Raw genomic sequence first — 25,522 nt, 5'->3', positions numbered from 1 at the left:
TTTTCATTTATTCCTCAACCGTGACCGAGAAGATCGGACATTAATCTTATTGTCCCATCTATCCCAATCGTTTTTGTTGTTGAAGGGCCTCTGCAGGGCAGACTCGGCCAGGATCAGTACTCTTATCAGTGTACCCCATAAGTGGATCCGATCGACAGAGCCATTCGACAGTCACCAGACCTTCAATAGTGCTAGAATAAGCTGCCAGAAATAAACAACACCTTGAGTTTTCACATACAAGCTCGAGGATTCATCATGAGTTCCTCGGCTGCAATTTCAATCAGAAAGTCGGGGCCTCGAGTCATTCGCCCACCATCTTCCCAATTGGTGACCACACAGGCTTCAAATCGGAGTATATGGCGATGTGCACGAGACGGCCAGGGAGACAAGACAGAACGTATTTCACGACGCTTCGACAGATATCAGCGATACCCTCTATACAATCAGCGAAAGCCCCAAACTTGCCGTGACAGGAATGCTACCCCCAACGATACACACTCAAGCTGGAGCTGGACAGCTTGGCTTTCTCAATCAAGTTTCTCCGACCTCCCGGCTGACCGAAAAAGAAGGCTCTGGAATTCGGATTTAGGGCAGACGCACAAACGGATGGAATTGCTGAAAAAGTACATAGAGGCAGATCCTTACAGAGCCGTCTTTGGGCGCCGATTGGACCCGTCTCAGAATTTCGGCAAGAACGACACTTCATTAAATGGTTTCCTTCAGTCACTTACCAGTTTAGAAAAGCCACGCAATGTTAGACCGGGAGTGGACAAGCGGCAAAAGAGAACTGACGCCAATCATGTTGGACTGCAGTACGACCCTATTAGTGGACGCATGGTGCCAATACCACCGCCCACTGTACTTGAATCCAGCAAGCTGGAAGCAGAAACCAACTCTCATAAAGTGGTTGATTGCCCCCCAGGCACTGAAGTCGACGCAAAATTCGCTCACAGCCCCAGTTTGGCCGAGGATGGACAGTTCCAGCCAGGAAACACGGAACTAAGCCCCGAAGCCCTGTCAAGCGCACAGTCAACCATTGACTGTCCTCCAGGCAGTGAGCTGGATGCACACTTTACCTCAACCTCCACCTCTCAGGATGCACAGGACAGGCTTCAAGACCCCCAGGAAACCAAACGAAAGCCCTCTGTAAACATCGATTGCGCCCCTGGAAGTGAATTGGAAGCATTGTTTGTTTCTGAATCTATTCCTTCTGCAAAGCCTCAGCCGGACACATCCAAAGTCAACGGAAACGCCAATAGACTGAATTTGGATGCCGGTTTGACTGCGGGCACTAATGTGGAATGCCCCCCGGGAAGTGAGCTGGAGGCCAAACTCATTTGTGATTCTCCTAGCGGCTCTGTCAAGAGTTCTCCGTCTGGATTGGAGACACAAGCTCCAAGCAACCAAACTGGTATTTCAATTGATTACCCACCAGGCAACGAGGCGAATGCAAAGCTTTCTTCTGATCTCCGTAGTCTCAGATTTGAGCCTGACGGTCCTGTTCATCAAACGACTGACACCGCCGCCATGACAGGCGCCCAAGAAAGCCTTGAGTGCTCTCCAGGTAGTGAGATTGAAGCCCATATTTTATCAGAGTCAGAGTCAGCCAGCCAGGACATTGCCCAATCGGAAGCCCAGACCTCTGTTGATTGTCCTCCTGGGAGCGAGCTAGAGGCCAAGTTTATCTGCAACAAAGCTTCAATCGAGAAAAATCAATCACAACCAGAAGTACCCACTGGCCCTGATGCATTCAGGATAGCCAACAATGTTGTCGACTGCACACCGGGTAATGAATTAGAGGCGAAATTTATTTCTAAGGTGGCGAGTGCTGAGGGTCCCAATGAGAATGAGGACCTGAGCGCCGTGGATGCTAGTGAAATTCGCTCTCGTTATACTCCCTTGGAATCAAAGATGAAAGCCAATCCGCTAGATTTCGATGCTTCCGAAGACCGCGTTGGTGACTTCATTCTCGAAAGCCAGAACCTACCCACTGAAAAAGGAGAGCAACCAGCAGCCTCCCAAACCCTTTCCCCTAAATTCCACATTCTAGCTCTTGATACTTCGACGTCGCAAGTGTCAGTTGCACACACAGACTCATTCTTCGGTGTCGATGGAGATAGTCGGCCAAGTGAAATTCTGTCTCGACTACATAACCCTGCCAAATTCCTGCCCTATTTCGAGAAGATGCAAGAAGGTGGTTACGAAATTGCAACAGGTGGAGGCAACATCCTCGTCTTCCGAAAGACCCAAAGCACCTCTCGTCACACCCTCTCAAATGCCGCAAGAGACGAAGAACCAGAAATTCACGCCGAAATAGCCCAACATCTCCGCCACGACTCAATGGACCCCGCTGCTACATACGCCGGAGCCCCCTGGCAACCCACCAGTGAGGTGAGTAGACAGTAGAACTGTCTATTCAGGTGGCTTCCTAACAGGTCAACTTAGCCTCTGTCAGCAACTCAATCTTCTAGTCCCAAATCCGAACCAACCACAAAATCCGAGTCTTCGTTTCGTAAAACAGGCCGCAGAATGCTCATCGCAGGCACGGCCACCGCAGCAACGTGTTACGCCATCGGGGTCATGACCGAGTTCTTCCGCACCGGCGGAAATGATGGGCGTGGAATTGATGGGTTCACTGTGTTTGAGTCAGATCGACGTCGCCGAGAGTAGGCTGCACCGGCGGCAGTTTTCGGTTCCATTTTGCAATTATTGCAAGTCAGTCATTAGCGTTTGCGTTTTAGAATAGGAAATTGTCATGCAGGTTTGATGAGCCTTTGTGTTTTCTTTTTCCTTCCATACAAATGCGTGTATCCTACCAAACTACTATTACCATTTTCGTCTTGCGGGATATCAGAATGCTGCAAACTAGATCCAAATATGGAATGACGACCAATATTTAATATAATTCTTTGATGAAAACAATGAATATAGACTGTAGTGCAATTCATTTAGAGCCTGGTGTGTGATCTATAGCTGTGAATCTGTTGATGTCCCAATGTCCAGGTTTAGACCAGCATTCCTTTATCAAAAGCTCGGGGATTCTTTTGTTTTCCGTTACATCAGCTGTATGGGGGCCGACCTCGGGAACTATGAGCGGGTTGGGTTGAATATCAGGTCGATGTCGTAGAGGCTATATCAATCACCGAAGTTCTGCTTGACCGTATATGCGCGGTTGTACATATCAGGCAACTGTATATGGAAAAATGAAAATTATGGGAATGAATTGCCAGTCCCATGCCTCCACTATTTCATGAGTTGTGTATGGTTCGTGATAAATTTGGCAAGTTGTGCATACTTCGCAAGCCTTAGGGCCAGTGGGTGTAAATAATTATAACCTTGGAAGGTTACCTAGGGCTATACGTGAGTGCTCAACACCACACATACATACTAGGTTGGCAATAGTTATACTCGATTGATAATTGTAGGACATACCGGAATAGGTTAATAAACGGCCTCCACCGTATCTAGGATCTATGGCTTGGATATCTATTGGATGGATTTGCTTCCCCGATGTTTCTATTTCCCTTAAATGGCATGCAATGCGCCAACTTTGTTGTATCATCAGTTCATAGTGGGGGTAGCGAAAGGCCCTCATTCTCATACATCGACCCCAAATATGTTCCATGCATCATTTTATTATGCTCGGCGTGGGCAGGATCACAGCCAACTCGTATCAATGGGGGGGTGTATGCAACTTTGTATATACATTCATATGACATCGCCCACCTCAAATAACAAGGCGGGAGAAGTCATCATACTCACGGGACAAGATATAATTATGCCAAAAACGTAGACCCTCAATACCTTCTTCTCGGCAGAGAACCCCCCGGTCTTCAGCCATCTCGAGCTCTTCAGCAGCCACCCCGACACTCCATTTGAACCGATGCGCAGCTTCTTGAGCAGTAACAGCCCGGCCAAATAGGGACCAGTCCCAGGGAACCGGACCGTCTGGGGGAATTCGCCGGAGCTCCTCCATCCAGGCCTGAAGTTTTTCAATGGTCTTCTCATCACTCCAGTCATATCGCTGCACCACAAGAAGACCACTTTTGAATCGTCGTAGACGAACTGGCAATTTGAGCTTTTCCCACAGCTCCGCTGCTTTCTGGAAATCTGAAGGACTGGCCAATTCTACTCCATTACGGGACCGATTGAAGACAGCCCAGAGATCAATTAGACTCATAATTCCACCTTCCCGCTGCAAAATGCCTTTGCGGTCATCAGTGAGATACTCGGCCAGGTCACGCGCAAGTTCTGATAGATATAGACTTTCAGATCCGGAACTGAGCATGTCTTTGGTTGTCACCATCCCGAGGGCCGCGGCGGACTCAGATAGAACCGCACTTGTTTCTGGAGAGCCTTCATTAGTAGTCATGCCAGACTCACGCGCCAGAGTCTCAGCCAGCGCAACGATCTGCTTGGCAGAGGCCATTAAAGCCTCCAGGTCTTCAAAGGCATTCCCTATGACGAGTTCGTTTTTCCTCCGGGCTTCCAGCCCTCGGCGCTCTAATCCCGCGATACCAACTCCGGGGGGTCGTGGTGCTGAGGGTAGAGGAGTTTCAATGCTAGCGGCGGGGGAAGGCAAAATCGGCGAGGAGGCACCTTGCGACGGCGAAGGCACAGGAGGCGCATTTTGCAAAAGCCATTTTCTTTGAACCAATGCCCCCTTAAGTCTTTCATGGAACGTCTTATCGCCACCTGCACGAAATGAAAGTTTAATGCTCTCACTAACTTCCGTGTTCGCGATATGCGATTGCTCAAATAACGGCGCAGGAGAGTCTACACGATTGGCATTCGCCGAGGAGCCAGCAGATAGAGGTGCTCCACAAATCTCGCATTCCACAAGAGATGGATGGTTCATAAAGGTACATCGTGGGCAAGAGACAGTTCCCCCGGGCCCAAAAGGTAATAGAGACGCATTGGCATTTGGTTGGCTTGTATCTTGTGCAATGGCCAGTGATCCAACCGAACTCGGCAATTGAGACTCCCGGCTTGTTACAGCAGTAATCGCTGCTTTTAGAACGGTTGTAAATGGTGGTTTAATGCCACATGCGAGACAAGGAGGTAAATTTGTAGCCGCACTAGCCGTTGCGGGATCGAAATTGGACGGAACTGGATTGGAGAAGGAGCATATAGGACAGATCCAAGTGGCATTAATTGGCTTTGGAGATGGTGAGCTCTGTGGAAGGTTGGTTTGTGGGAGGTGAGAAAGTGACTGCGTCGGATGAAGGGCCGATTGCTGGGCCAGAGCTGGGCTGGCTGTTGCGCTCCTCGACTTATCGGTCTTCTTCTTCTGGGGTTTCGGGTATATGGTGAGTTTCGGAGATGATTTCAGGAAGCCAGCCTTGAATCCGTGGGTCTGTTAGTGATCGGTCGAGAGTAAAAGGTTCGAAAGGAAGATGTATGCATGTCGCACCTGAGACTCTACTCGATCGATTTCTTTCAGATCAATAGCCACTGAGTACTTCCGCGGGTCCTCAGCCGCAACATAGCACACTCTGTGGGATGTGAGATAGGCATGGCCATTTTGGTAATTCTGGATTTTGTATTTCCTTTGCCTCTAATCAGCACCCCGCATCAGGAGCATCATCATGAGCTACTTACCCTTCATATAACCCCACCGCGTCCTGGACAAAGAGAAGGATCTCATCGGGTAATAGCAAGGGTCTGAGCGCAGTAGTCAGATCTAGCGACTTGAAGAACATCTAGTAGGTTCAACCAGCTCCCAACATCAAGGAGATCCATAAAGAGATAGAGGTATGTCATCCAAGGCAAGGCGATTGCGATAACGCGATAACGCGGGATGGTCGGATAAACAAAGGTCCGGTGAGTAAGCGAATAACTCTCACCGTCACGGGTCGAGTCTGTGTGCACTTCACTCTCACTCTCCCCCGGGCTCGTGACCATCTCATCTGGAAAAATAAACGTTCATCCTCTTTTCTCTCATCTCAAATCAGTACCAGCCGAGGAGTAAGCTCAAAACTTGATTCTTCCAGCCGTTCCTCGAGTCTTGCCCCTTCGTAGCTCTTTTACTTCCTTTCATCCTGTTTCTTTGTTTTTTTTCCAAATCTTGCATCTACGATGAGTTCCAGCGTACCACCTTGGCGCTCTACCGCCCCAGGCACAATGTCTAGTGGATTTGCTCCAGCCGGTAAGAAAAATAATTCGACTCGAGTCTCGTTGGTCTCGTGTCAGGAGGCTAATAACCTGACAGCGGCTCCAGCATACACTCCAGTCCAAGCGCGTCGTAGCCTCGCCCATCATACCAAGACAACGAATGGAACCGTTCCTCCCCAACCCATGCAGTCGTCATCACCGGATACGGAAGCCCGGACGCGAGTGGAGTTCCCACCAGCCGTACGCTCGTATGTGCAACGCTGCTTTGCTCTCGAAAACCAGGTTGCAAGCGTGAGCATTCCTGAAATGCAGGAGAAGTTGAGGCACATTATTACGGAGGCGGCCCAGAATGACAAGTTGGGATTGATCGACTGGGAAAGGCTACCTTTGCCCCAAACTATGGTGCAAAATGAACGCAACAAAATCCTGGCCAACCCCAGCTCTTCAAACTGGGCGTCCAGTCACCCAGCTTCTCCGGGGGATGCCACACGGAAGCGAAAGTCAACTGATGGTCATCATTCCGAAACTGGATCGCCACCATGGAGAAAAGCTAACCGCAATCGTTTTGAAGATCGAGTTACTCACCCTACCACAGAGAAGAAACCACGCATAACACTGGACCAGTCTAGTAAGTCCAAAGCTAATTTGGAGATGAGGAGGAAGCGTTTTGAGGGAGTTGGGGGCAGCGGGACCTCTCCCGCATCTCCTGCAGGATCGCCGATGCGTGCTGCCGACGTGGATCAAGGCCCTGTTGTCGGGCGATGCCAAACCTTGGAGAAGAACTACTTCCGATTGACCTCTGCTCCCAACCCGGACAGTGTTCGTCCCCTGCCGGTTTTGCAAAAGGCACTGGATCTATTGAAGAGGAAATGGAAACACGATGGCAACTACGGTTACATCTGTGACCAGTTCAAGTCTTTGCGTCAAGACCTAACGGTCCAGCGCATCCGAAATGAATTCACTGTCGTTGTCTACGAAATCCACGCGCGCATCGCCTTGGAGAAAGGGGATCTTGGTGAGTACAACCAGTGCCAGACCCAGCTACGAGTGCTCTATGCGCAACAACTGGGAGGACACCCGACAGAATTCAAGGCCTATCGTATTCTCTATTTCATTTACACCCGGAACTGGACGGCGATGAACGACGCACTAGCCGACGTGACTGCAGAAGATAAGAAAGACCCGGCCGTGAAGCATGCCCTGGATGTCCGCTCTGCCCTTGCACTCGGGAACTACCATCGTTTCTTCCAGTTGTACCTTGATACGCCGAATATGGGAGCCTACCTTATGGATATGTTTGTCGACCGTGAGCGGTTGAGTGCTCTTGCAACAATGTGTAGAGCGTAAGTCTCTTTACTTTCCCCTGTTCTGTCCGGGCATTCTGGCTGACCTTTTTATTGTAGATACAAGCCAGATGTCAACATTCGATTTATCACAGAAGAGCTTGGATTCGAGTCCGACGAGCAGACCGCCCGTTTTGTTCTAGACAACTCCTCCGAAGAACTGCTGGAGGAGAGGAACGGGGCTGTACGGCTGTTGACGGGCAAAGCAGGCTCGTTGTTCGATCAAGCCAAAGCAGCTGCCCACCGTGTCGTCGATATCAAAGGCCAGATCTAACCCAGTTCTCATTTTTCATCCCTTTCTTGAGCCGAGGATCATAAACCATTGGATCTCAGTCAAGGGCAACTTATCTTTTTTTTGGCGTATTTTCAAAAGCGGCAGGCGTTCACCAGATACGCCCACACATGGATATACCGTATCCTTCGAGGGTTCCTACATTTTCTTTTTTTTTCTTTTCGTTGCCTTTTCATTCTCGTTCTCCTCGGTATCCTCCGGATTTCTTTTCACAGGACTGCCAGTGAAATTGCGACGATACTAACACCCCCCGGCGGCGTCTGATTCTGGAGTTGGTTGGATTTTTTGGAGCACCACAGAGCGAAACATGTGCTCTGTGACTCGGTCTGACGGGGAGAGATGATTGTACATTGGCATAGTAAATACCTACCTCCAATCTATCCACCACTTATCCCATATGCAGAGTTCTTGACTTTGTAGATCAACAGTCGCCACGTAGCAACCAAGGCCAATTTTTGGTACCAGGTAGCGAGGTACATGTGTCCATGTGAGGCGATGTTGGCAACTCTGGTCGAGGCCCAGACATCCATGGATGTGCGGGGACCTACCTTGGAAGCGGCACAATCCATGCCTTACGTACAGAGCAAGGTACCTTATGTCTGTTGTAGGTAGAAATGTGGCCGATGATCGACATTAAACAGAGTTTCTTCAGCTTGCCAGTGTCTTAAAGTATTATTATTATAATAATAAATAATGATTATTTTTTAACTTTGCTAAAAATTCATAAAATTGGTGAAATTGGTGAAACGTCTTCTGCATACATGTACGGCAGATTGCAGGAGCCGCGCATTCATGGTCAGCCCTAGAATTTTAATTTCGAAAAGATAAAATACTATTTAATATTTAATATTTAACGGATTAATTCTCCCCATCCGATTCGGCCCCCAATTCTAGGCCCTTTGTTTTTGATACCATTTTTCTTTGTGTGGAGATTCCCCGAGTATATATAGTACCTCCATACATATATGTACATACTGAATTTAAAAAATGAAAAGAATTACTTAAAAAATTCCTAAAAGAGAAACCTTGAAAGACTCGGCTTTGAGGCGACGTCAGAATCCGCGGTTTAGGTATGGTCAATCCATGGTTACAAGTGGGGAAAGTGAGGGGCAAAGATCCTTCTTTTTCTTCTTTTTTCTTCTTTGTACCTTTTTTCTATGTACCGTACCCTAACTCGGTACCTAGGTAGGTACCTTGGGAATATGCAACAATATTAGTACATAGTACTAGTAATGTATGTCTATCAAATATATTAAGGTACATATAGGGTAAGTGGAGAGACTCGGACAGAGTCGTATTTAGTCTAGTAGGGTGTGATTATGTTGCACTAGCCGCCGGTGGATTATCATTTGTCTGCCCAACGGCGGCAACAAGTAATACGGCTTGTAATCTTGATAATCGATGGCAAATTCAGAGTTGGAAGGCGTGTTCGAATACATTCCAAGGGGTTTGGGGGATTTCTTGTTCTAGAGCCACGCTTCGACCCTCAAGTAAGACATCTACATAGTAGTGTGTTGAGGTAGATGTATATCCCGAGGCTCAACCTGGGAAGGTTCCAAGGTTCTACTTTGTAGAGGCTGGCGTCATCCTGTATTGACATGACCATACCCATCTTAAAAAAGGTTTATTGTCTAAGATCAAAGATTGTATACTCTGTAGGATATTCCTAGTTAAATGAATTTTCTCCTGTCTATTCTTCTACTCCGTATCTACTCAACTAAGATCAACTAAGATCACAAAGAAATCCCAAAAAGCAAAAAGCGGGCCCTGACAATCATCCAAGCCGCGTGGTTGGAACCGCAATACGGATTACGCTGGTCAAGGTATACATGCTAAAAAGAAGCTGCTCCTCCTTTCCTCCTCTTTTTCTCTCCTTAAACCCTTTTTTGTTTTTAACTTCTTTTTAACCATGAAGGTGAGTTTCCCTCGGAAATATGGCCGAAATGTATCTGTTTAATTAATCCGGGTTCCCCCTCAAAAAAGGCCTTTAGGCGATCTCTAAAGGGGGAGAAAGATCCCAAACATCACCATATCTCTATTACACCCAAGTCCGCTATTGCGATCTTACCCCCGAAAAAAGTGAGTTCCTTGCGCAAAATTCGCCAGTTGGGTTGAATTCGCCCCTCCTTGTCCCACTTCCGAACTCGTTCTTGGCGGTGGCTGACCGCATTTCCCAGGTAATTAAAGCGCTCTACGACTACCAACCAGAGCCGGGGACCTCGCAGGAATTGGCATTCAGCAAGGGAGATTTCTTTCACGTTATCAGCAGGGAGGACGATTCGGATTGGTACGAAGCGTGTAATCCGCTGATCCCTAGTGCTAGGGGGCTTGTGCCCGTCTCCTTTTTTGAGGTTATCGGCAAAAACGAGAGGGATAGTGGGGGTTCCGGCGACCTGTCCAAGGACCACGACTCAGGATTCTCCGACCGCGGTCTTTCCCAAGATTCTCCCATCACCAAAAACGGCGCATTCAGGATGTCTGCACTCAAGGGTCAAGGCGCCATGGTCTATGGAATTGTCCAGTACGACTTTCAGGCCGAGCGACCCGATGAATTGGACGCGAAGGCGGGCGAAGCCATTATCGTCATCGCCCAATCTAACCCGGAGTGGTTTGTCGCCAAACCCATCGGTCGTCTCGGCGGCCCAGGCCTGATTCCCGTTTCTTTCATCGAGTTGCGTGATATGCAGAGCGGACAGGCTGTGACCGACCCGCTTGACGCGGTGCGACGCGCCGGTGTTCCCAAGGTTGAGGAGTGGAAGAAAATGACGGCGGAATACAAAAACAGCAGTATCACACTGGGCAAAATCGAGGCTGGTCACGGCGGTGGCAACATGATGGCTGTCAACTCGGGCATGGAAAACATGTCCATGGGCCACCAGAGTCAAATGAGTCAAAGTAGCAACGTTTATGTAGGCGAAATTTCCGACTCCCATTTGCGATTCCATGTACTAACGATGCGTTTGAGCAGGAGCACCAACGCAACGCTAGCAAGGGGACTTTGTCACAGGTTCCCATGTCGCAACAGAGCTACCAACTGCTCGTCCCTGTCTCCGCCTACATCCCGCGCTACTGTTTCGATAACGACAAGTATTGGTACATCATCGAGGCGAAGATGGAAGACGGTCGCTGCTGGGAGTTGTCGCGTTATTACCACGATTTCTACGACTTCCAAATCGCCCTTCTGACTCAATTTGAAGACGAAGCTGGCAACCGTGGCCGTGGGCGAACTCTCCCTTTCATGCCGGGTCCTGTCACCCACGTCACGGATGCGATTTCCAACGGCCGACGACAGAACCTGGACGAATACATCAAGAAGCTCCTGTCTATGCCCCCGCATATTTCACGTTGTCAACTCGTGTGCGAACTCTTCTCGCCCCGAGAAGGCGACTTCGAAATCGACCCCAATGCGTTTGGCGAGGATGCCCGGTTCTCGGGTGGATCTCAACACTCCAATGGCGGGGATCCCCAGCAAACCGTGTCGCGCCAGTCTTCGCAGCAGCAAATCAATGCGTCCACTGAGCGGGTATCCCAGCAGCGTGCCCCAGCACCTACGGCCTACGCCAATGGTGGCCCCCCGCCCGTGAACCGCCAACCCAGCTCCATTACCCAAGCCTCGGCCGCATCGACCAACAGCGCGATGAAGGTCAAGGTGTTCTTCCAGGATGACCTGATTGCGATTCGCATCCCATCCGGCGTGAGCATGCAGCACCTCAAGGACAAGCTATGCGACCGGTTGAAGATCCAGGATGATATCGTTGTGCAGTACCGTGATGAATCCTCCGGCTCCTATATTGATCTCTATACAGATCAGGATCTGGAGAACGCCATGCAGCGGAACACCAAGCTGACCCTCTTCGTCAATGTTGCATAAAAAGCACTCGTTTCTTTCCTGGTGTTGCGGTCAACGATAGACTTGCCCTTGATTTCATCGATGAGGTTATCGTCAACCTCATATTAATGTTTGCCACGAGTAAGGTTGGTGCATTGGAGTTTTTTTTGGGTGACGCATGCTTCTGATTTGTTTTCTTCTTTTTCAAACTGGTCATCAGTTCTTTGAGCGATTTCATATGGTCCATGAGGACGAGATCGCGATTTAACGAATCTGATGCGAGATGTACGGCATGGTTTCCTTTCTATCTGCAAGTTTTTTTCTTTCTTTTTCTTTCGTGGTTTTATTGTTTCTGCAATGTCGCATTATGGGCTTTCTCGTTTTTATTTCTGCGTCCATTTCGCATCAGATCTACATCTCATCCTATTCAGGATCATACCCCGGTCTGCCTGCTTCTGTGTTGTGTACATATATTTTTTACTTCTCGTGCATATACCTGGGAGGCCTTTCTAAGAGAGGCTCAACCGTGGTGTCTCGGCTCTTTTTGTACCAAATATAAATCTTGATATAAGTTAAGACTCATGTGTTTACTCCGTAGAGGTAGAAACGCTACAATGATACCGAGTCACGTGATTTCCTGGTTTCCGACTGTTCTTTCCAGGAATGGGGATCTAACGGTTATCCACTAGAGTTTGTGATCATTAGTCCAAGAGCTACAGGAGCTGTATATATTGTGCGCCCGTTGTAATTTGTTATCTACAGCCTGGGCCCTGCTTTAGCTTACGAGGACCCGCCGCTCTCCGAAAAACAAATCCTTGCCTACAATACAATACCTCGGTTAACGCCTTCGCATTGCAACCGCTCTCCGCCAGCTAAACCCGACCTCGAGTCTACCCTCGCAACACACCTCCAAATACAACGTCCGAAAAAGCACGCCAATGAGCCGCCCATCGGCAAAGCTATGCGCGGAGTGCTTCCCGAACGCGCTGCGGGCGCCTCGGGGCCTCCGCCCTACAGCGTTGCGGGGCGCCACTCGTAGATCCTATGTCACGGAGCAGAGGACAATCAATACACTACGGCGGCCGAATCGATCTCCGTTGGTATGCGTGTCTTCAGGGAGGATCTGCCTCCAGCTGGCTGTTCAATTATCGAAGGGCCGGGGTCTGGCTACAGTCTCGGACGCCGACAACACCACCGCTGCGCCGCAGGATGGGCCCATGAGGGAATATGATGTGCGTGTGCAGGAAGGGAGGTTGAGAGATGATGAGTACCAGCGAGGTAGGTTGTGGCCAACTCTGGCGGAGCACAGTTCCAAGCTGACCTGCGCCGATTCTCATAGGGATTATCCAAAATTTACAGGACCTCTTTGAAGCGCTGAAAGATTACAACCCGCCCAAAGTTGTTCACCCCAAGCCCGAGTCTCTGGACCCCCAGCAAAAGTCGTCCTTTTTCGGGTCTCTGTTCGGCGGTGGCGCGAAGAAGAAGGAAAAGTCTGCTATTCCCGATAACCTCCCGAAGGGGCTGTACATGTATGGTGATGTCGGGTGCGGCAAGACGATGTTGATGGATCTATTCTTCGATACGCTGCCGCCGAATATCAAGAACAAGACACGCATTCACTTCCATAACTTCATGCAGGACGTACATAAGCGCATGCACGTAGTGAAGATGAAGTATGGAAATGACTTCGATGCGCTTCCGATGGTTGCGGCCGATATTGCCGAGCTTGCGGGTGTGCTTTGCTTTGACGAGTTCCAGTGTACAGATGTAGCCGATGCGATGATCCTGCGACGGTATGCTTTCTCTCCCCGGACGGGGCCCATTAAAAACCCAGCTGACAATCCATCACCCAGGCTTCTCGAGATCCTTATGTCGCACGGCGTCGTCCTTGTCACCACATCCAACCGTCATCCAGATGACCTGTACAAAAACGGCATCCAGCGCGAATCCTTCATTCCATGCATCAACCTCCTCAAGACTGACCTGAGCGTCATCAACCTCAACTCCCCAACAGATTACCGCAAAATTCCCCGACCCCCGGCTGCCGTCTACCACCACCCTCTGGGCGAGGACGCACAGCAGCACGCGCAGAAGTGGTTCGAGTTCCTGGGCGATCCTATCGATGACCCCCCGCACGCAGAATCGCAGGTTGTCTGGGGCCGCAAAATCCAGGTTCCCCGTGCTAGCGGCAAGGCTGCGCAGTTCACCTTCCAGGAGCTCATCGGCTCGGCCACGGGTGCAGCCGACTACCTCGAGCTCGTCCGGCATTACGATGCGTTCATTGTCACGGACGTGCCGAGCATGAACCATACCCAACGTGATCTGGCGAGACGGTTTATTACCTTTATCGATGCGGTATATGAGAGCAGGGTGAGTTATGAGCAACGGTCTTATTCACTGCTTTATTATGCAGCCAGCTAACAACCCATATCAACAGGCCAAACTAGTCCTCACGACCGAAGTCCCCCTAACAAACCTCTTCATCTCCGAAACCGACGTAAAGAAAACACTCAAAGGCGACGGCAACGATCACTCAGATCTTTCCGACGCAATGCGCAACCTAATGGACGACCTCGGTATGTCCGTGCAGGCGCTGAAGAACACGTCTATTTTCAGTGGTGATGAGGAGCGATTTGCATTTGCGCGTGCGCTTTCCCGTCTTTCTGAGATGGGGAGTAAGGAGTGGGTGGAGCGTGGGTTGGGGCTTGGAAACAGTCCTGCACAGGCCAAGGAGGAACGGGACGCTTGGAAGAAGACCCGGAGTCATTGGAGTGAGGATAATATGTAGATTCCGCTTGTCCTGCCTTTATTTTCGTTCAGACGCTACATTGTGCTATAGAGAGATACCTGTGCACATAGATCGAGTTTGGTGTATATAGCATAGCATTTCTTAGAACGGATTATCTTGGATTCCCCTTGAGTTACCTACAGCATAGTATAAAGTAATTCTACCTTTTGTATTTCCAGTTGTATAGTGTTAGCTCGGGCATGATTTCCACTGATATCAGGTGACGTCACACTCCATCAAGTTCTCCAGAATAACCCGCTTGGGCAAGACGTCCAATAAATAGGAAGCTCGAATCCAGGCATAAGCTCACGTCATCGGCCACCTGCACTAGGTTTGACCCACCATACCAATGCCAATGCCTTGTATTCCAAGGTTGCCAGTGGAACTCCCCATGATCGACCACCCAGACAACACAGGCAAAAGCTACCGAGCTATAGCTCGCCTCAGGTGGATTGCAGGAAACTGCCCCGCGAATGAAAATGAAGGAATTCACAATATTTCTTGTCTGCTTTGCTCTATTACAGGTTTTCCTGTCGGCATTTGTTGGTAAGGTGCCCGGCGTTAGGGTACAGATGGTAGGTCATACTGTGATCATTTTTGCAATGCGGTTATTCCACCCTGGCTAGACCCCATGGCTTGGGTAATCGACTATGGGCTTTGTAATTGTATGATTTTATTTCGTTGGTAGATGCGACCTCGCAGCTGGAGAATTACATCATTGACGTCGCACTTTGGGGATTGCAGTGATCAGGTTGGTTTTTATATATTAAGTGGGAAATTAAGCCAACACCCTCTTCACCTACTGTTTTCTTTCCCCCTTTTTCTAGTATCATTGATATCAACTATACACACACTATGGCAGCAAATCCAAACTCCAAGGCTGCAGACGGCAAACACGCCGATCTACAAAAGGACACTGTCGATGTCCACGACAAGCAGCACATGACAACCGACCATGGTGTCAAAATCTCCAACCCAGATCAATGGCTCCGCGTTGTAGACGAAAAGAAGACAGGGCCTTCACTCCTGGAAGACCAAATCGCCCGCGAGAAGGTAAACCTACACATCCATATCCGTATACACATATACACCGATATATATCCGAACAAACAAACTAACGAACAACAGATCATGCGCTTCGATCACGAACGCATCCCAGAGCGAGTAGTGCACGCACGCGGAACAGGCGCCTTTGGTAAATTCAAACTATACGAGAGCGCTGCGGACGTAACAACTGCTGGAATATTGACCGACACAAGCCGGGAGACGCCGCTATTCCTGCGGTTCTCAACTGTGCAGGGTAGTAAGGGCAGTGCGGATACAGTGCGCGATGTGCGCGGGTTCGCCATCAAGATGTATACCGCGGAGGGCAATTGGGATATTGTCGGGAATAATATTCCTGTTTTCTTCATTCAGGACTCGATCAAGTTCCCCGATGTTATTCATTCTGTTAAGCCCGAGCCGCATAATGAGGTGCCGCAGGGTCAGTCTGCGCATAATAATTTCTGGGATTTTCAGTATATGCATTCGGAGGTTACGCACATGAATCAGTGGGTTAGTACTTCAATTTCCTGTTTGGGTTGTGGTTGCTGACGCGGTTCATGGTAGATTATGTCTGATAGAGCTATTCCGCGGTCGTTCCGGATGATGCAGGGATTCGGCGTGAATACTTATTCCTTGATTAACAAGGCCGGCAAGCGCCATTTCGTCAAGTTCCACTTCACCCCAGAGCTGGGCGTACACTCGCTCGTCTGGGATGAAGCGTTGAAGATTGGCGGTCAGGATCCGGATTTCCACCGGAAAGACTTGATGGAAGCGATCGAGGCAGGACACTTCCCACGATGGAAGTTCGGCCTGCAGCTCATCCCCGAAGAAAAGGCCGACAACTTCGAGTTCGACCCTCTTGACGCCACGAAGGTCTGGCCCGAAGAGCTAGTTCCCATCCGCTACATTGGTGAGATGGAACTCAACCGCAACATCGACGAGTTCTTCCCTCAGACTGAGCAGGTTGCATTCTGCACGAGCCACATCGTGCCTGGAATCGACTTCTCTGATGACCCTCTGCTTCAAGGCCGCAACTTCTCATACTTCGACACGCAGATCTCGCGACTCGGACCGAACTGGGAGGAACTGCCCATCAACCGGCCGGTATGTCCATACATGAGTCTAGTCAACCGCGACGGCCAGGGCAGACACCGCATCACAAAGGGCAAGGTGAACTACTGGCCGAACCGGTTCGAGGCCAACCCGCCCGCGACAGCAGAGCAGGGCGGCTTCGTCACCTACCCGCAGAAGCAGCAGGGTGGCGCAAAGAAGCGCGCGCTGTCAGATAAGTTCAAGGAGCACTTCAACCAGGCGCAGGTATTTTACAATTCGCTCTCACCGATCGAAAAGCTGCACGTAACGAAGGCATTCTCCTTCGAGCTAGACCACTGCGACGACCCCATCGTCTACAAGCGCATGACAGAGCGTCTATCAGCAATCGATCTAGACTTGGCCAAGGCCGTTGCGAAGAACGTTGGTGGCGATACACCCATCAAATCCCTAAAGGAAAACAAAGGCATCAAAGCTAAGGGTCTGAGCCAACTTGAATTCATGCCGGAGAAACCCATCATCACGACGCGCCGGATCGCCATCCTGCTTGCCGACGGCTTCGACTTCAACCAGTATACCACGATGAAAGAAGTGCTTAGCGAGCGCGGGGCATTTGTCTTCACGATCGGCGCGCAGCGCCAGGGTGTGACTGCCGAGTCTGGCCAGAAAGTTATCCCCGATCACTTCTTTTCTGGAATGCGGTCGACGCTGTTCGATGCGGTCTACGTGCCTGGCGGAAAACATATCCAGGCGCTGTTGAAGAATGGCGTTTTCAAGCACTGGATCTCCGAGGCTTTCGCTCATCTCAAGGCTATTGCTGGTGCTAATGAGGCTGTGCCGTTTATTGAGAAGCAGATCGGGCTTTCTGAGGTCGAGGTTGCGAAGGATGGCTCTCCGCTCAAGGAGTCGTATGGTGTTATTACGGGCTATGGGGATGCGGTTTCATTGTTGAAGGTTGGCACGGTCGGGCCTGATGCGAAGGGTCTGGCTGAGCAGTTTATTTGGCATATTTCTCGACACCGTAACTGGGCGCGTGAGCTGGATGGACTTTCTGACCAGATTGCTGCTTGAGTTGGTGGTTGTGTGAAACGAATTGGATGTGACCATGAAAATTGTATGAAAATTGTTTATTTTTTGAAATAGGAGTTGAATCATTCTATCTAAGATTCAATCCCTTTCGTAAAACACTCATTACTGATTCAAGGTTATAGTTAAATCTCACATTCAGATGTTGTGATACAATGTGTAGGGGCAAAGTCTGCATTCCTCATCGGCTGATCTGCAAAATACACAAACCCAATCCACAAGCTCCTGTAGGGCTGGGGGGAAATATGTTCCTGGAGAATTCCAGGCTGTCAGTGTCCTCTGGCAGATCCTTTTGGGCCCAAGTATGTAGCTCTAGCCCTTAGTACTTGTGCTTGACCTTAACCCTTCCCATACAACATACCCCAACCGCTGTTAACAATGATATATTACCATTACAGAGAACTGAAGCAGTTAAGTCCAATGAATCACCCAAACTCTCCTTAATCCTCAAGATCCAGCATACCTTACCGGAGCCACCAACCACATTGGCGAAGAGTTACACGGCAGGAACATCGCACCAGCCATTTCTTTTTGAACCAGAGGAAGGCAGAAGTATTCACTATCTCGCAGCAAAAAATGTGCCTTTCGTCAATGGCAAGCTACCTTCCTGGACTTTTGTTCTGTTTTAATTCTTCTGTTATTGGATCTCCGCAGTCATGGTTCTTCATCTATCACGCTCAACACGGCTGAGCGTTGTGATTGGTATATCGACTTGTTTCTTTCTGGCTGAGATTTCGGGTCGGTTGCCCTTTCTTGGTTGTGATGGTAGTGATTTTGGTCTGGAATTGATGTGCTGATACGGGGCTAGTCGGCTTCTATACCCACTCTATTTCTCTGATTGCGGATGCTTTCCACTATGTAGGCGTTTTCGGTTGTGGAGTGGGGGATTTTGTTGGCTAATATACATTGTAGCTGAATGATTTAGTTGGGTTTATTATTGCCCTTGTTGCATTGAAGGTACTGTGTGGATTGGCCTCTGGATACGTGGTGGTGCTGATGTGAAGTATAGAAATCTGAGCACAGTGAGTCGCCTAAGGAGCTTACTTTCGGTTGGCAGCGGGCTCAGCTGCTCGGTGCCTTTTTCAACGGTGTTCTTCTGTTCGGACTGGGCATTAGTATATTTTTGCAGTCGATTGAGCGATTTATTGCTATACAAAGTCGGTGCCATCGCCCAGACTGGATGTTGATATTGTCTGGCCATGACTGACGGTGGATCTAGATGTTCATAACCCCAAGCTGATGTTCATCATTGGGTGTATCGGATTGGGCCTGAATATTATTAGTGCAGTCTTCCTTCACGGTACGGTTAATGGGGTCGTTCTTAAGTATCATGCTAACAGTGCCCAGAACATGGACATGGACATGAACATGAACACAGTCATGATCATAGCCCATCACCCACAATTGAGACACCAGTTCTTCACCTTGGCGAAGAATGCCATGACTCCAGTACCAAAGTACGCTGCAACGATTAGATAAATGCAATTAATGGAGAGCAACTGACACAGCTTAGCACCTCGATCACAAACATCTTCATTTCGAAAAACATCACTGCGAAGACTCAGGCGGCCATAGCCATGGTCATGGCGGTCACGACCACGGTGATCTGGGTATGATGGGAGTGATGATCCACGTTATCGGCGATGCAATCAATAACCTGGGCGTCATGGCCGCGGGTCTGATTATCTGGCTCGCTGCACCCCATGCGGGCCGATACTATGCCGATCCCGGTGTGAGCATGTTCATTGCCATCCTCATTATTCTATCATCTTTCCCTCTGAGTAAGTCTTTTCAACAGAAGAGGGTCAAGAGAAAGAGAGCTGACACAATCCAGTGCGCCGAGCCGGGATGATCCTGCTAGAGAGCGTGCCTACGGGGGTTGACATGTGCGATGTTCAACACGACCTAGAGAAGGTAAGTTCTCCTTCATCTCCACCTCCATCATTATATTTCTCCTCTTCCTAACAATCACCAGATCAAGGGCGTCAACTCAGTCCACGAACTCCACATTTGGCGCCTCAACCAACAAAAAACCCTCGCCTCAGTGCACGTCGTCGTATCTGAGGACTCGGTCGAGGACTTTATGAAAACGGCCCGGGTGATCAATGAGTGTTTCCACGCCTATGGAATCCACTCAGTTACACTGCAGCCCGAGTTATCGGAGGAAGTTGATGAGGTGTTGCATGACTCTCCCCGGTGCCAGGTTATCTGCGGGACGGTGTGCGAGCAGTTGACTTGTTGTGGATAGAATGAGAACAGAGAACATGCCCATGATGTCAAGATGGGCTTTTCATTCCATCAACCAGCCAAGTGGTCGAGCAGTAACTCAACCATCTTATCTTCCTTGGTCTAGTGGTGATGATTTCCGCTTGTCATTAAAACCGATAAGCGCGGGAGACCGGGGTTCGATTCCCCGAGGGAGAGATTTCTTTTTATTCTTTTTTTGTGTTTTTAGTAAAATTATTGAGTTCATATTAATTAATCTATTTAAAATGCCTGTTTTTCATCTTCTAGAACGTCACTATCAGTATCATGGCGCAACTTTGGGTCTTGGCATATCAATTCTGATATACCTTGCGAGTATCCATGGATTATAGGAATAATGATAATGGTATTTGAACTTTTATTCTAGCAAATAGCTATTTCATTTACTAATGAATTGACATGCACGGAGTACTTCGGATATTATGTATATTGCTTTGAAATCCAACCTTTCAAACATCTTAGTCGGTCATGATATTTATTTACTTTTGCCGTCAACACGGAAAATTGCGCTCGAGTCAATTGCAGATGTCATTTTAACTAGCCGATAATTGAGGTGGATGAGAAGATAGATGAGTGACTGTATTTTCGAGAGTTCCAGCGACTACTTATAAATATATGTATCACCAGAGGTCATTCTTCCAGGGACAAAGTACTGACTGTAATGGATTAGGGCTTCACATCTCGGTATGGTGGTATGGTGGGGCCTAAAGTGGCGGCCGACGGCGGCCGCTACCAAGAAACACAATAAATGATGTCTCTCTAGTAGAACGAAACATAGTCGCACGGTGATATATGGAGCACTCACTTTGAGAACTGCTTTAGCATTATTCGATATGCTGAAATACGAGATCTTGGTAGTTAAATAGACAGGTTGAAAGGACAGACAAAGGACTTTCCTGGCTCTGGTACGCCGCATTTTGTCCAATCAGTCTTGTTGATATTCAAAGATCAAGCTGACCTTGCTAGATTTGACGTTTTTGCGGCGAGCGAAGGAGTGCTGCGTAACCAGAGCTAACCAAGTCTCTCAAGTAAAACCTTAATGTGAATGATAGTCCTAGACTTTGTGTATGTAATATCTATCATGATTTCGAGATATTAGTGTATAGCCATACATGACTCATAACTGGAACCAGCTTTTGCAATAGCGTGCTTTCGTCAGTGTCGTGCACCACAAGAAGCACAGCGGAAAACCCCCATTTCATACTCTCTAAATTTCAATCTTACATTAAATGGCGTGAAACACTTTTGACACTTCTCAAAGGAAACGAGTTTCTGAATAAATACCTCGAAAGCGTCGTTTTCCTTTGCATGTTTTAACTGCCCATTCCGGACTAAGCTCGCGATGGTCAGTGACCCAAGGCACCCGAATGAGTCCAAGAGATGAAGTAAGAGATGAAGTATCTCTGGTCTTTCGATAAGATCAGTGATATGTGTTGAGATCACGTCGACAATAATTTCTCGTAGGCTTGATTCATGTGAAGGCACTGAAGTCATGACTTCATGAACGACGTCGGGAAATATTGGAGAGTTCCAATTTGCAGTTGCCCACCGAGAGAACTTTTGAGTAGCCAGGGACTTTAAAGGCTCAATTTCGAACTTATCAGCCGCGATAAATACTTCCATATTGCTGAGAGGGATTTCCTTAGGTTCTGTATCGTTCGGTTTATCCTCTAGATAGGGCGCCTCGTTATATTCTCCAAGGTAAAGGAAGGACAAAACACGTTCAATGGTTTCTGGATCATCTTCCTAGAGATTGATAACTTTCGCACTAGTTTCCTGAGATAATAAGCAATTAGCAACCGAGATGCATCAGCCGAGGTTTCTCTCGATTATACCTTGAAGCCGCCACAGATTGCGCTCTTGAAGTAGCTTGATTGCGTGCAAACAATAGCTTGGTGAGCTTTGAAAGTTCTTCCTTGACAAATGATTTCCATGTCAGAGAATTCCCCTCGTAGGAGCAAGTCTCGCATGACGTCCTTAGAATTAGATACACCCCCCGACATGATGCAATTTTTTGATGTTTTCAAGAAAGAAAGGGAAAAGAAAATTCAAGGGACCTGTATATTTGGATTTATATTTAGATGCCCCCCCTGTGGGGGGATGTAACTATGACACGTAGATATAGCTATGAAGATCAGGATCTAAGTTGGGTCAATATTATACCGGGGTGGACCCTAACTAGGTATGTCGGTAAATAATTTAATGTTTATAGTTTTTTCCTCCTTAATTTTATCGATATTCGAGAGATATAGAAAGGTGTACGATTGTACTTCGGCTATCAAAGTTAGAACGGAATTACTCCGCATCCATTCCTTACATGTAATCAGACGTCCCGCAGATAAGAGCCCTCCAATCTGCCATGCGGGGATGCACCGTGAGGAAAGGTCATTGTCTAACGAGTTCCGATTCCGAGATAGTCATGTCACACAGATTGTGTGCGGGGAAGTGCGTAGGACGAAGTGCCTCGTGTTTATCTTTCCTCTTTCCTCTCTCCAAGTTTGCCTCCCAAACCCACCGGTATACCCCTATATTCAATTTCAATTACCACTCAACATGACTCGTACCTGGGAGAGCCAAGCCCAAAAAGGCAAAGACATCTTAAATAATTCCATTCCGAAGCAATGGCTTCTCCCTGTCGATAGGCTGCCGCCAGTCTCGCAGAAGAGTGTGGTTGATTTCCCCAAGCAAAGCGGGTTGTTGAATGAGCGCGAGCTCCTTATTACTGAGATGTCGGCCACTGCGCTAGTGACGGAAATGGGCAATGGAAAACTGAGTGCGGAAGAAGTGGTGGTTGCGTTCTTGAAGAGGGCCGTGCTGGGCCACCAACTGGTGAGATTAGGAGACTCGGCTTTTGTAGCTCCAGCGTTAACATTCTTGTTAGCTCAATTTTGCAACAGAGTTTATGGCAGACGAGGCAATCACTCGCGCCAAAGAACATGATGAGTACTACAGGCGCACAGGGAAACTGGTTGGGCCTCTGGTAAGCTCATATACATACCTAAAGTTTATATCGGCAAGGTTCTAATGAAACAACCACAGCATGGCATACCAATCAGTGTAAAAGAGCACATATCTATGAAGAACAGAACATGCAACACGGGATACGTAGCTTGGTGAGCAGAAATCCACCACGACAAACCAACATTACTGACAAGCAACAGGGTTGATAAAGTCAGCACGGAGGATGCCTTTCTCCTCCAACTCCTATCCAAAGCCGGCGCCATCTTCCATGTCCGGACTAACCAGCCCCAGTCATTGATGGTATGTCCATAAATTCTACATTACCCGGTATATCTCACAACTAACGCCATCTAGCACCTATGCTGCAGCAACAACATCACCGGCACAACATTGAACCCACTCAACCGCACTCTAAGTCCAGGCGGGTCCTCTGGCGGTGAGGGCGCATCAATGGGCTTCCGGTGCGCGCCACTCGGGATTGGAACTGATATCGGTGGATCAATTCGCTGCCCCGCAGCGTTTTGCGGTGTGTACGGCTTCCGTCCTTCCTCAATGCGGAACCCTGTAACAGGACTCAAAGTGGCCGCTTCTGGCCAGGAGACTATCCACGGAGTGGTGGGTCCGTTGGCTAGTAGCTCGATTGAGGATCTAGAGCTGTTCCAGAAAGCTGCATTGGAGCAGGAACCTTGGGATATTGAGACGTCGCTGGTGCCTGTGCCATGGAAGATGGTTGCTCCGACACGGGATATGACTGTGGCTATTATGTGGGATGATGGGTGTGTCATAACCCTAACATATATTTGTTGTCAGTATGCTAATCCATTTCCTAGCTGCGTCCGCCCTCATCCACCTATTACTCGCGCTTTGAGATTTGCCAAGGAGAAGCTGGTAGCGGCAGGTGTGAAAGTGGTAGACTGGGAGCCGTATAAGCACCAGCACGGTTGGGAAGTTATTGTGAGTGCTGAATCTTCGTTGGTCATGTATGCTAGAACGCTAACATGGCTCAGTCCGCTCTATACTACCCTGATGCTGCCAGCAAGCAACACGAGGTTATTGCGCAATCAGGCGAGCCATTACGCCCGCTAACCGACTGGGCTCTCTCCTATAGCCGAAGCACGCCTCTTTCCCACCCCGAGGCATGGGCCCTGCAGGAGCAGCGCGATATCTACAGAGACGAGTACCACGCTCTTCTTAAGAGTCGCGGTGTCGATTTTATTCTCTCCCCGACATATCCCGCTGCCGCGGCAGTGATGGGCGAGTCGCAGTATTGGAATTATACTGCTATTTGGAACTTAGTAGACCTGCCTTCTGTGGTTTTCCCATCTGGAATCACCGTGGATCCAAAGGTAGACGTGTTGACGGAGCAGGATAAGAAGTATGTTCCCCGGGATGAGGTCGATGAGAGGGAGTGGCGTAAGTACGAGGACCCGGAGAGGTATGAGGGCGCATCGGTGGGATTGCAGATTGCTGGCAGACGGTTCAAGGACGAAGAGACCCTAGCAGCGGCGAAGGTTGTCGAGGAGATTATTAGTGAGAAGCAGCACTTGAAGGTTTAACTTGTGAATGGTGATAAATTGCTTAGATTAGTTTTACTTGTTACACATGTCCACCCCTCAGCTATGTCTCTTCGTAGCAAAGACCATAGCGACTGGGGTAGCTGTCTTCACTTTCTTCCCCTCAAAAGCCCTCTCCATATCATCCCAAAGCGGATTAATGTCCGACTCGGATACACTTGGCGTCGTCCAGGTAGATGCATAGCCTTTAAACCAGTCACAGTCCTGCTCATCCATCCAGTCCGCATCATCCTCCTCCCAAACAGTCTCCTCCCCATCCCTAACCTGACTCTCACCAATTCGATCATTAATCCTAAAGGCCTCAATACTCCCCCGAGCGTTAACATACAACCGCTTCACCCCTTCCCAATCCTCCACAGGGAATCCTAGAGCCTCAGTCCCAGAGTTTAAGATCCTCAACGCATGATCAAGCATCGGATCATGAACCTCGCCCGCATAAAACGTACAAACAGCCGCCCATGCCTTTTGAGCCCTCTCATTCCCAACAATGCGCGGATAATTATAATGCGTAATGACAAGCGTTCCACCGGCACATAACTCCCGTGCAAACTCGGCAATCGCAATCTCCGGCCTCGTCCAGTGAATACATTCACACGCCATGATCAGATTGACTGAGCCAGATTCCACAGAGCTCCTTTCGGCACTTTCTTGCAGGAACCGGAACTTGGATTCGGGCAGTCGAGATTCCTCGACGAGGACTCTGCGAGCGAGTGCGGTGTATCCCTCATTTGGGTCTGAGACGATTACTTTGTTGAAGCGGGGCGCAAGACTCGATGAGACGATTCCGCAGCCGGCGCCGATATCTTGGGCGAGGGACCAGGTTGAGTGGGGCTTTTGGGAGTGGTAGGCGAAGACTTTTTCAAAAAAGGAGGGTGGATAGATTGGGCGGAAGGTGAGGTAGTCGGCCCAGTTTACGCCTTGGTTGGGGTTGAAACCATATTCCCTAGTGGGTGTGGTTTCGTTGGGTGACATTGTTGATGTGGACATTTGGGAAATGAGTTGAATGATCAGGAGGTAATGATTTAACGAATAGATGGTGTACTGGGGTAATTAGGGGGGTATTTATACGTTGCCAATGTTGTTCTTGCAAACGGATATCATTTCTTTATTTGTCATTGCAGGGCTGCACATAAAGTATAAGAACGAGGGAGTGTGTTGTCTCTCAGCCCGAAAAGC

At 48.8% G+C, this 25,522-nt stretch overlaps 9 protein-coding genes across 9 annotated transcripts; 7 read left to right on the top strand and 2 right to left on the bottom strand.

The window, feature by feature from the left end:
- Nucleotides 1-255: 255 nt before the first annotated feature.
- N7455_000668 (uncharacterized protein) lies at nucleotides 256-2,670 on the top strand (the record flags this gene model as incomplete). The annotated part of the gene is made up of 2 exons (XM_040958065.2): nucleotides 256-2,391; nucleotides 2,446-2,670. 2 exons carry the CDS (start codon nucleotides 256-258, stop codon nucleotides 2,668-2,670), a joined length of 2,361 nt encoding a protein of 786 aa, XP_040811512.2.
- Nucleotides 2,671-3,727: 1,057 nt separating this feature from the next.
- N7455_000667 (ESCRT-II subunit protein VPS36) lies at nucleotides 3,728-5,702 on the bottom strand (the record flags this gene model as incomplete). Its single annotated transcript, XM_065603850.1, has 3 exons — nucleotides 3,728-5,341; nucleotides 5,414-5,549; nucleotides 5,602-5,702. 3 exons carry the CDS (start codon nucleotides 5,700-5,702, stop codon nucleotides 3,728-3,730), a joined length of 1,851 nt encoding a protein of 616 aa, XP_065462341.1.
- Nucleotides 5,703-5,893: 191 nt separating this feature from the next.
- On the top strand, nucleotides 5,894-7,731 carry N7455_000666 (uncharacterized protein; the record flags this gene model as incomplete). The annotated part of the gene is made up of 3 exons (XM_040957979.2): nucleotides 5,894-6,148; nucleotides 6,212-7,457; nucleotides 7,518-7,731. The coding sequence occupies exons 1-3, from the start codon at nucleotides 6,079-6,081 to the stop codon at nucleotides 7,729-7,731; spliced, it is 1,530 nt and encodes a 509-aa protein (XP_040811551.2). The 5' UTR covers nucleotides 5,894-6,078.
- Nucleotides 7,732-9,658: 1,927 nt separating this feature from the next.
- N7455_000665 (phosphatidylinositol-3-phosphate-binding protein BEM1) lies at nucleotides 9,659-11,620 on the top strand (the record flags this gene model as incomplete). Its single annotated transcript, XM_065603849.1, has 4 exons — nucleotides 9,659-9,664; nucleotides 9,799-9,828; nucleotides 9,927-10,658; nucleotides 10,718-11,620. The coding sequence occupies 4 exons, from the start codon at nucleotides 9,659-9,661 to the stop codon at nucleotides 11,618-11,620; spliced, it is 1,671 nt and encodes a 556-aa protein (XP_065462340.1).
- Nucleotides 11,621-12,290: 670 nt separating this feature from the next.
- Nucleotides 12,291-14,407, top strand: N7455_000664 (AFG1/ZapE family ATPase). The gene is made up of 4 exons (XM_040957996.2): nucleotides 12,291-12,856; nucleotides 12,918-13,371; nucleotides 13,432-13,948; nucleotides 14,016-14,407. Exons 1-4 carry the CDS (start codon nucleotides 12,517-12,519, stop codon nucleotides 14,364-14,366), a joined length of 1,662 nt encoding a protein of 553 aa, XP_040811553.1. The 5' UTR covers nucleotides 12,291-12,516; the 3' UTR covers nucleotides 14,367-14,407.
- Nucleotides 14,408-15,175: 768 nt separating this feature from the next.
- Nucleotides 15,176-17,531, top strand: catA (catalase catA; the record flags this gene model as incomplete). The annotated part of the gene is made up of 3 exons (XM_040958082.2): nucleotides 15,176-15,419; nucleotides 15,495-15,920; nucleotides 15,975-17,531. The coding sequence occupies exons 1-3, from the start codon at nucleotides 15,222-15,224 to the stop codon at nucleotides 17,529-17,531; spliced, it is 2,181 nt and encodes a 726-aa protein (XP_040811521.2). The 5' UTR covers nucleotides 15,176-15,221.
- A 671-nt stretch (nucleotides 17,532-18,202) lies between these two features.
- Nucleotides 18,203-19,794, top strand: N7455_000662 (putative di-, tri-valent inorganic cation transporter; the record flags this gene model as incomplete). The annotated part of the gene is made up of 9 exons (XM_065603848.1): nucleotides 18,203-18,311; nucleotides 18,355-18,404; nucleotides 18,459-18,503; nucleotides 18,556-18,703; nucleotides 18,766-18,846; nucleotides 18,894-19,003; nucleotides 19,060-19,327; nucleotides 19,381-19,460; nucleotides 19,522-19,794. 9 exons carry the CDS (start codon nucleotides 18,203-18,205, stop codon nucleotides 19,792-19,794), a joined length of 1,164 nt encoding a protein of 387 aa, XP_065462339.1.
- Nucleotides 19,795-22,364: 2,570 nt separating this feature from the next.
- On the top strand, nucleotides 22,365-24,328 carry N7455_000661 (putative glutamyl-tRNA(Gln) amidotransferase subunit A; the record flags this gene model as incomplete). The annotated part of the gene is made up of 7 exons (XM_040958107.2): nucleotides 22,365-22,640; nucleotides 22,693-22,791; nucleotides 22,851-22,924; nucleotides 22,973-23,072; nucleotides 23,127-23,548; nucleotides 23,603-23,726; nucleotides 23,780-24,328. 7 exons carry the CDS (start codon nucleotides 22,365-22,367, stop codon nucleotides 24,326-24,328), a joined length of 1,644 nt encoding a protein of 547 aa, XP_040811516.2.
- A 57-nt stretch (nucleotides 24,329-24,385) lies between these two features.
- tpcM (methyltransferase tpcM) lies at nucleotides 24,386-25,318 on the bottom strand (the record flags this gene model as incomplete). Its single annotated transcript, XM_040958056.2, has 1 exon — nucleotides 24,386-25,318. The coding sequence occupies one exon, from the start codon at nucleotides 25,316-25,318 to the stop codon at nucleotides 24,386-24,388; it is 933 nt and encodes a 310-aa protein (XP_040811559.2).
- Nucleotides 25,319-25,522: the final 204 nt, after the last annotated feature.

This window comes from Penicillium solitum (genome assembly GCF_028829755.1).
Source record: "Penicillium solitum strain IBT 25940 chromosome Unknown utg000001l_segment0_segment0, whole genome shotgun sequence".
In the NCBI taxonomy this organism is placed as follows: Eukaryota; Fungi; Ascomycota; class Eurotiomycetes; order Eurotiales; family Aspergillaceae; genus Penicillium; species Penicillium solitum.
The sequence above is the reverse complement of the archived record's forward strand: the minus strand, read 5'-3'. Positions and strand labels throughout refer to the sequence as shown.

What these genes read in the sequence shown, in the direction of transcription:
- N7455_000664 (XM_040957996.2), top strand. Translation starts at nt 12,517, where the DNA reads ATGAGCCGCCCATCGGCAAAGCTATGCGCGGAGTGCTTCCCGAACGCG. An exon ending in AGATGATGAGTACCAGCGAG is followed by an intron (nt 12,857 to 12,917) that starts GTAGGTTGTGGC and finishes CGATTCTCATAG; the next exon opens with GGATTATCCAAAATTTACAG. An exon ending in ATGCGGTATATGAGAGCAGG is followed by an intron (nt 13,949 to 14,015) that starts GTGAGTTATGAG and finishes CCATATCAACAG; the next exon opens with GCCAAACTAGTCCTCACGAC.